Genomic DNA, 9,371 nt, shown 5'->3' with positions numbered 1-9,371 from the left:
TTCAATTGGCAATATAATATAGACGCAGAGGTAGGTACAGTTACATTTGCCCTTACCCGAAGCGAGGGAGTTGCGGAAGATGATCCTACTAGCCATTACACGTGCAAGGTATGAAGAAACGATAGTATCGGATAAGACTGCCTCACAACCATGGTCAATGGCAAGGTTTACCCGATGGCAGCTACTTTTCCATGGATGAAGAATGTCTTCATGTAACAGAATGGACTGTTTGGTACGACTAATGTATCCAGTATGATGCCCCAACTGGGTAGGTTAGTTACTAAGTTTATTAATTTCATTGTTGAGTACTTACATAAGCCATCACGTTGCTAGGCAATCGTCGCGGGGAACGTGTAAAGTGGTTTTCTTTCTCGCGTGACTTCCAGCTGCTGGATAACGATCCGAATATCATCTATCGTGAGCATCGAGTCGGTTTACCATGACATCCATCGAGCGGTTGCCCTAGAAGATATGAAGGTCCCCCAGCCACATATCCCGTACCACTCAGCAGCTCAGATGCGGCCGCTGTTCTATTGTTGCCGCGCTGCACTCAGTTTCCATTCGTTAACGACAGCCTGTTTCTACCCAGATGCCACCTCATCGGGCCACCTCCCCGCTCTCTCTAGAAATATGCTCGCTTCCGCCTGCACACTCGGACAGTGACGATATCATCGGTTCTGATGATGAGCTAGATAATGAGGGTCGAGCTTCCCAGCATCGCAGGATTGAGAAGCTTGCCAACGCTTACCTTCAGGGCAAACCCTTGTTCATTTTCTCTGCTTCACTAAGAGGACCCTTTGACCAAGACTGGGTGAATCCTTGGAGGAAAAACAGAAGACACAATGATACAACGGAACAGGATTCTCGGCGGATGCATAAAGGAGAAGATAGCGCTGAGAGTCCGGTGATACAAGAAACCAACCTTCGGAAGCGGACATGTTTCCTTCAGTCCCAAATACCTCACCATGCTAAATCGTCCTCTGCTCGCCCAAACTCAGATACGGCCGTTTCTTCAAGAATCAAGAAATGTTCTTCCGAGGAGGCAGCCCTCTTTTCAAATCCTAGCACTCGACAAGATGCACGTAATAAGATGTCAATATCGCTATCGCAAGTATCCAGTTCGAGGGCGAAGAAACAAACAACACGGTCAAAATTGCAGTCGAAGCATGCAGCTCATGTCAAGGACGTGGATAGAGGCTGGTTGAGGAAGGATCGGGACCATGTCGGATTCCAGGACATCGACCCTCCTACTTCCCCTACGACGAAGACATCCTCCCGTTGTTGCGGAGCAAAGAATCTTGTGGTCAAGCATACCCTTGTCCAAGGTCAACCTCGAACCGTCCGGACTGAACAATCAGAACGAATGTACAATGATCAACAGAACCAGCCAACTTCTCAAACATCTGCTGTAACTGCGACCCGCGTAGGAGATGACTTGGTTGCAAATGTCGAGTCTTTCCCTCCCGGTAGCAAGAGACCAATTTCTCATACGGGTCAGCTTCCCATTTCTTCCACATCTTCCAGCCAAGAAAGATCATTTCACTTTCTTTCGTCGTCATCGCACCTACCCGGGTTTGGGTATCGTCGGAAGAAACGTTGTTCTACTAGCCCAAAGACCAATAAAGACCCTCCCATCACTACCTATATGGAGAATCAGGAGGGCCCAAGCCACTCTGCCTCTTCCAAAGGCTTTGGGATCTTGCATCAGCCAAATCCGGTGCGCCAGCAAAACCTACCGATGGATTCCACCAGGCAGAACCAAGTTCAGCCCGAACAGAATCCGCAGGACTCTGTCACATTGACTAGCGCTTCCAATACCTTAGAAAATGACCCCGCCTCGCATTCGGAGAGAGTTCAATCAGTAAACAACCAGTCCAAAGAGGCGACGAGTGACAAACTCCCATCCGCTCAACAAGTACGGCAGAACCCGACAGTATCCGACTATTTGACATCGCTACACTCAATAGCTATCACAAAAGTCAATTCGGAAGCTGAGGACGACACTATCGCTGATCAAGAATTATCCACGCAGGCAGCGCTACTCTTGGCGCAGCAGTCTTTTCAAAATGACCTTGATAGTTATCATCGCGACTCCAAAACCCCAGAGCGAAAGCGACGTGCTTCTCAACTTTCCAATTGTACCTCACCGACAGCAAGTAATATAATTCCTTTCTACCGACTTAGCACGCCAAATGACCACAGAGGGAACGATCAACCGAGGCCAAATGGCATGGTTGATGCGCACATGATGAGTACGAAGGTCATGATTGACGCTATGACCCCTTTCACTTTCAGTACAGAAAAAAAGGAGAATCATGGCCTAATATTTTCTCCCACTGGCATGTCAAGCAGCAAAAAGCCAAAGTCCTGCAGTTTTGTTGGGTCGTCAACCCCATCGCCTGAAAACAACGAAACACGTTCCGAACCTGGTACTGAAAGGAACCCAGATTCCGTGATACACTCTCAACCCTTCCATATCAGCACACAGCACAGTGCTTTGCCCATGACCCTAACAGGGACGACTCCCCCGACAGATCAGGATGCGCAAGGGGGTTTTCCGGGTGCAGAGAGCTTTAATCTCAATCAAGCTATCGCCGAAGCAGGAAGCTGGCTACAGCAGAGCTTTGATATTAATAAAGATATCGATCAATGCCGAAATTACAGGTCTGGACCACCCTCCACTGGTGATAGACAGCAAGCGAGGGTAGGTGTGGATACGATCAGTTAGCCACATATAATGAGATGCCCATGTGTGCTACGGCCAAGTACTGGCTACGTTTTCGGAGGCATAGGTTTTGATGTGTTCAACAGTGAATCTAGTCTTTTCACTATTCAATTGGCTTGTTCTCCCTTCTCCCTCTATTCTACGCCTCCGATTACATTTCTTTCCTTTTTTTATCTTCTTTCTTTCATGAGCATCTTGGATATATGGATACCATTCCACATTGCATCTGCATTATAGCGGGGATTGCGTTTCTGTTAGTACTGAATTTTGTGTCCAGAAACTGATTATCATTCTGTATTTACGAAGTAGAGGATAGGACATTCAGACCTCTAACCTATATACAATATAATCTATAAGGAAACTTAAGACTTTCCAGTATACCATAATGTCTTTATAGCTCTCTACCGGCCTTGGTAATTTTTGGAAGGTAACGCAAACCCCCAAATATGGTAGCTGGCACTGAATATATATTTACTTTGCGTGTCTCTTCCCCCTTTGCTCCAGCTGCTTCTGTATGCATAAGTATGGAGAGCCCAAGGATACTAATCTGTCTCAGCAGATATTTTTTCTTTTGTATTATACAACCAACGATTTTGGTCGTAGTTACTAAACCTTATGTAGTGGTCTCTAGTATCGATTTTCTGCTTATATGGCCAGGCGCCGTACCTACCAAGAAAGCTGGTGTCGCTTGATCAATCCCTTAATTTATAGTTTCTACTTCCTCCCTCCTCCACACAAAATAAATCCTTGTTGAAATATGGTCATTAATGAATACACGACTCGAAATTTCCTTTAGCTGGACGTTGAAGCACTTGTTCTTGGCATGTTTGTCTCCAATGACGTTGGTGAACCGTTCTGAGCATTAGCGCGGAGCTCCGCCATACATCCCCGTACCTGGAGATTCCAAAGACCATTCGTTTGCCTGTCTTGCTTGTATCGGTCCATGGCTTGGGCCACAACCAAATGGCTTTAACATCGGTATGAACCGAATACACTGTTTAAAGTGCCACGTGTCATTTGCTGATGTATTTCTTTGCAGTGGAAAGCGTTCAACTTCTTCGACGTCTCTCCTGTTAAGCTGTCCGAAGAGAGCTCGTCGGTGTTCAATGTATGCGCAACCTTTCTCACTTAATAACATAGTATGCTAATGGTGTATTTTTTTTTTTTTTTTTTTTGGGTGATAGTCAGATATTGCATCCCTCTGTACCGGATCGGAAAACCTCTTCCTTGGATCTACCGATGGCTTCGTTCATATCATCTCGTCGAGCTTTAAGATTATTCGATCGTTCAAGGCATCCGACACAGGCTCCATCACGCATATCAAACAGATTGAAGGGTCATCGCTTCTTGCTACGATAGCGGAAGACCTTTTAAATGAACCAATCTTAAAAGTTTGGGCACTTGATAAATCGGAGAAGAAGACTGGGACGCCTAGGTGTTTGTCAACGACGGGGATTCAAAATGCAAGAAGACTATTTCCTGTATGTTTGCCGGACAAGAATCTGTACTCTCACTTTCTGACTGAGAAACTATTTCAACAGATATCGGCATTCACAGCCCTGGAGGACCTATCCCAGGTCGCAATCGGGTTTGCTAACGGGTCCGTTACAATTATTCGCGGCGACTTGATCCACGATCGCGGTGCGCGACAACGTATTGTTTTCGAGTCGGAAGAGCCGGTCACTGGTCTGGAAGTGCATAGCGGACAAATAACAACGCTTTATATCTCTACGACAAGTCGAATCTTGGCTTTGATCATCGCTGGTAGGGGCCAAGGCCAGCCGGCACGCGTTCTTGAAGATACGGGTTGTGCCCTTGGTTGTATGACTTTAGACAGAGAGTCAGGGGATGTGCTTGTTGCAAGGGAAGATGCAATGTACACGTATGGGCCCCATGGACGTGGTCCGAGCTATGCCTTCGAGAGCCTTAAAAGCTCAATCAACATATTTAAAGATTATGTCGCCTTGGTGTGCCCGCCCAAGGCTGTATCTTCAAGATCAGATTCTCTGCGAAACTTGGGCGTTAATCAATCTGTTGATATATTCTCGACATCTACCTTCACCCTGCTGGACACGGACCTCAAATTCATAGCCCATTCAGAGTCTCTCGTGTCTTCAGTGAAGAAGGTATTCATCGAATGGGGGGATTTGTTTCTCTTGACCACTGATGGAAAGGTATGCATACTCCCTCAACCCTGATCGCGTTCTACGACTTATCCTAGTTAGATCTATCGCTATCGTGAAAAGAGTTTACAACAGAAACTCGAAATCCTCTATCAACGCAATCTTTACATACTGGCAATCAATCTCGCCCAGAAGACAGGCGTCGATGCTTTGCAGCAAAATACAATCTACCGCAAATACGGTGACTTTCTGTACCAAAGGGGCGACTATGACACAGCAATGCAGCAGTATCTCAGAGCTATTGATAACACCGAGCCGTCGCAAGTTATTCGAAAGGTGACATTCTGTGTGTTGTGTAGTTTACTATTGAATTTACTAACTCTGGAAATAGTACCTTGACACGCAGCGTATTCATAATTTAATTGAGTATCTCGAGGAGTTGCATGACCATGATCGAGCCACAGTTGACCATACAACTTTACTTCTGAACTGCTACGCAAAGTTGAAAGACACAGGAAAGCTGGATGCGTTCATTAAAGCTCCAGGTGAGCTGAAGTTTGATTTGGAAACCGCGATCGCTATGTGTCGGCAAGGCGGCTACTACGAGCAAGCTGCCTATTTAGCTACAAAGTACGGCGAAAACGAAATGGTTGTTGACATCTTGATCGAGGACTCCAAGAAGTACGCGGAGGCAGTGGAGTATATCTGGAGGCTCGAACCTGAACTGGTGCGTCAATATGGCTTGATTATGCAATGGTGCGATACTAATTTATTAGACATACCCTTATCTTATGAAGTATGCTCGCGTCTTGCTGTCCAATTGCCCGCAAAGGACAACCGACCTTTTCATTGAGTATTATAAAGGAGAGTTTAAGCCAAGGACGGAAGTCGTCCCCCCAGCCGAACCTCAGGCACATTCGAATAGTACCCTACAGAACCTGGCAGCCTTTCTGCCTCTTTCTCTAATGAGCGCCAGGGGCACACGGACAGAGGTGGCAGATCCTCCACCAGCAGCGCAGGACCAGACATCCGAGCATATCCCTCAGTACGAAGTCCCGAAACCTAGGACAGCGTTTTCTGCTTTTGTGGGACATCCACAGGAGTTCATTACATTTTTAGAGGCGCTTATAGAGCAGGATGATCTGAACAGGGAGGACAGAGTGGATCTTTATACAACGCTCTTTGAGATGTACCTGGACACCGCTAACCGGAAAAAGCGTGCTGGTGAGAAGGAAGAATGGGAGAATAAGGCTAAGCAACTTATCGAGGGCAAAGACGTAAGACCACACAGCTTCCACGTTTTTCTGGATTTTCTAACAATTGTCAGATCCCCATCTCAACGTCAAGTGTTCTTTTGTTGTCTGATCTCTCAGGCTTCCAAGAAGGTTCGACTCTAGTGCGAGAGCAAGAAGGCCTTCGCTCGGATATTTTTAGATCGTTTACGTCCGCCAAGGACACCCAAGGAGCTATCAAAGCTCTGAGGAAATATGGCCCACAGGAACCTCAGCTATATGTGGATGCCTTATCGTATTTTGCGTCAAGCCCAAAGATTCTTGAAGAAGCAGGCGAAGAACTGGACGTCGTGCTCAAAAAAATCCATGAAGATGGACTTATGTCACCTCTTCAGGTTATCCAAACCCTCAGCAACAACGCGTTTGTAACTATGGGCCGCGTGAAAAAATATTTGAGTGATAATATTGAGCGCGAGCGCAAGGACATAGCCACGGTCAGTTCCTTGTCTTATTCCTTGTTTTCTTCCAGGCTAATTGTTTTCCTAGAACCGCCGTTTGATATCTAGTTATAGTACAGAAACTGAGAGCAAGAAAAAGGAACTAGAGCAGCTGGGCAACAAACCGGTCGTTTTTCAAGCTCGCCGATGCATGTCTTGTGGGGGATCACTTGATCTCCCCACGGTTCATTTCCTCTGCAAACATTCTTTTCATCAACGCTGTCTCAACAAGGTAGATGAAGATGCCGAGTGCCCAATGTGCGCTCCGCAGAACTCCACGATCAAAGCTATCCGGAAGAGACAGGTGGAATCCGCAGACCAGCATGATCTTTTCAAAGGGGAGCTTCAGCGGTCCAAGGACCGATTTGGGGTTATCAGCGAATTTTTCGGAAGAGGAGTAATGCGACCGCAGAGCACAATTGAATGATGAATTATATGTGGTTATTATAATACGATACTTTTTTGTTAATAGATTTCTTCCTTTCAGCTTTGTATACATTCGTCGTGGATAGATCTTATCACGTGCCTGCGCGTCGTCGAGGCCCCACGACGCGCGCCGAGAGAGTGATAAGGCAAAAATCCAAGTCCATCAACTGCAAATATCACAATATCCGTACATTCATGGGATTATTTAACTCTCTCCAATGCCCTACGACCGCGTAATCCGAGACTCCGATGACGACGATGATCCCTTGTTGGAGGAGTGCCCATCTCGCATCCACCCTGCGCCAGCCCATCGCAGCCATACCCCCGATGCCAGCTATGGGGACATGTCAGACGATCCGCTGCACGGGGAAAGTAGCCGACAAATAGCGATCGATTTCGACGAGTTTCTCATCTCCCAGGGAGCCGCGCAAGCGGGGATATCATCCTCTCAGCAGCGGAGAGAAGAAAGATGGATACCAGCCAGTGTTGGGGACGGGTCAATTGGTGAGATAATAATACCCCGGGCACTATTTTGGTTTATTTAATTACTAGAAGTCAGTTGGCTGATCGGATTGCTTGATGTGGCAGGAACTATGATGACTGAAATTGGCCTCGCACAGCAACAATTGTTTGATGGCGAGGATGCCCATACCTCGGCACAGTCAGGTCCAAGAATCGAGGACGAGCATGATGGTTCGAAGACAGTGGAGAATAGGAATGGATTCATCGACGGGCAAAACGGTTTTCAACGTGAAATAAATATTATTGTCGACACAGGTGCTGTTTCCCTTCCGTCAATACAGCAACTAGGCGCACAAAACAATGGCCGTATGGATAGCAACCCCGACGATTATTATTATCAGCATGTCATTTCTGCGCCGGTAAACCACAGCACCAGTTTATCTAGCCATGGTTGTGCGCAATCAGGGACATCATATAACATCTTCGAGTCATCCTTACGACCATGCGAAAGTGCATACTCTGAAAACAACACAACGCTCAAATCCTATCAAACCATATCAACGCAGACGATGCAGAAGAGTCCCAGGCGATGGAGCTCGATTCAAGGCGCACCGCCATCACCACATGACACGGAGCCCAACTCATCTATTCTCTCAGCAAAAGCTGCTAGGTCCAGAAGTGACAACGTCAACGCGGACGAGATTCTCCAGTCCCTAAGTGTGGACGAACGCTCTCTGCCCGTGGCTATTGAGATCCCACCAGTGGGGAAGAAACGAGGCCGACCAAAGAAAAGTCTTCCAGATAATGACGAGGAGAATGAGCTTGCTCAGCCTGTTGGGAACCAGATTGTTGATCAGCCGTCCATACCTGAGAAGCGTAGACCAGGTCGACCTCCTAAGAACCAAAAGATGGCTGAAACCAGTGTGGACAGGATAAGCCAGATTACTCACCCAGATGATACGCTGCCCCTGCCAAAGCAAACAGATGATGAAACCTTAAACACAGCAGAGAACAATGCATCTCAACCACCTATCCAACACAGCGCTCCCGAACCGAAAGCAACAAATATCTCAGCCGAAAACCACGACAACAAAACCAATCCGCTAACGAACCCCACCAAAGACTCCAAGAAGAAAAAGTTGAAACGCGGCAAAACCACCTCAGTAGTGCTCAAGAAAACCTACGAATCCGACGTCGAAGACGACGTGATCTGGGTCGATGAGCGACCATCCCCCACAACACTCCAAGACGTGACATCAGCACCTTTCTCAGTCAACATCGAAATAGCAAATCCGTCTCCCTCTCACGCAAACGTATCCGACGAGACAAGACAAGACGACGAAAACATGATGAATCCATCCAACACAATCCAACAGTCGGAACAAGCCCCGAAGAAACGCGGCCGTAAAAGAAAAAAAACATCGGATCAGCCACAGCCCATTGCAGAACAACCAGATAATCCTCCCAGTTACCAACATGAAGAATCCTCCCATCTTAATACAGATGCTCATAATCCGTTTTCACTAGACAATCACACCACGAACATTGAAGCGAATAATACCCTCCCTGCTCAGATCACATCTCCTGAAGAACAGAACACATCGTCCCACTCGGAATCACCACCCAAGCAGACATCCATCTCAAACGCACCGATGACTCCGAGTAAACCCCCCCCTGGAACACCACTCCAATCATCAACGGATCCCAACCCAGATATAACCACCAAAGGACCAGATAAACACAGTCCCATCTCATCTACAAGCAAGGTCCCGTACCGAGTGGGCCTGAGTCGACGGGCTAGAATTTCGCCGTTGTTGAAGATTGTTAGAAGGTGAAATATCTTCCTTGTTTCCGTCGTACCGTTTTCACTTTCCTTAGTGGAGATCTAGTTGTGTATCTTATCCAA

General features: G+C 47.0%; 2 protein-coding genes across 2 annotated transcripts; both read left to right on the top strand.

Annotated features, from left to right (window-relative positions):
- Positions 1-589: 589 nt before the first annotated feature.
- On the top strand, positions 590-7,004 carry ATNIH1004_003608 (uncharacterized protein; the record flags this gene model as incomplete). Its single annotated transcript, XM_033568284.1, has 11 exons — positions 590-2,252; positions 2,535-2,664; positions 3,592-3,703; positions 3,765-3,833; positions 3,910-4,206; positions 4,267-4,899; positions 4,951-5,184; positions 5,240-5,575; positions 5,625-6,125; positions 6,176-6,574; positions 6,627-7,004. 11 exons carry the CDS (start codon positions 590-592, stop codon positions 7,002-7,004), a joined length of 4,752 nt encoding a protein of 1,583 aa, XP_033430279.1.
- Positions 7,005-7,221: 217 nt separating this feature from the next.
- ATNIH1004_003607 (uncharacterized protein) lies at positions 7,222-9,300 on the top strand (the record flags this gene model as incomplete). Its single annotated transcript, XM_033568283.1, has 2 exons — positions 7,222-7,507; positions 7,592-9,300. 2 exons carry the CDS (start codon positions 7,222-7,224, stop codon positions 9,298-9,300), a joined length of 1,995 nt encoding a protein of 664 aa, XP_033430278.1.
- Positions 9,301-9,371: the final 71 nt, after the last annotated feature.

This window comes from Aspergillus tanneri (assembly GCF_003426965.1).
Source record: "Aspergillus tanneri strain NIH1004 chromosome Unknown AapTan_1_pilon_pilon_pilon, whole genome shotgun sequence".
Lineage (NCBI taxonomy): Eukaryota > Fungi > Ascomycota > Eurotiomycetes > Eurotiales > Aspergillaceae > Aspergillus > Aspergillus tanneri.
Note: the sequence above shows the minus strand (reverse complement) of the source record. Positions and strands in the feature narration are given on the sequence as shown.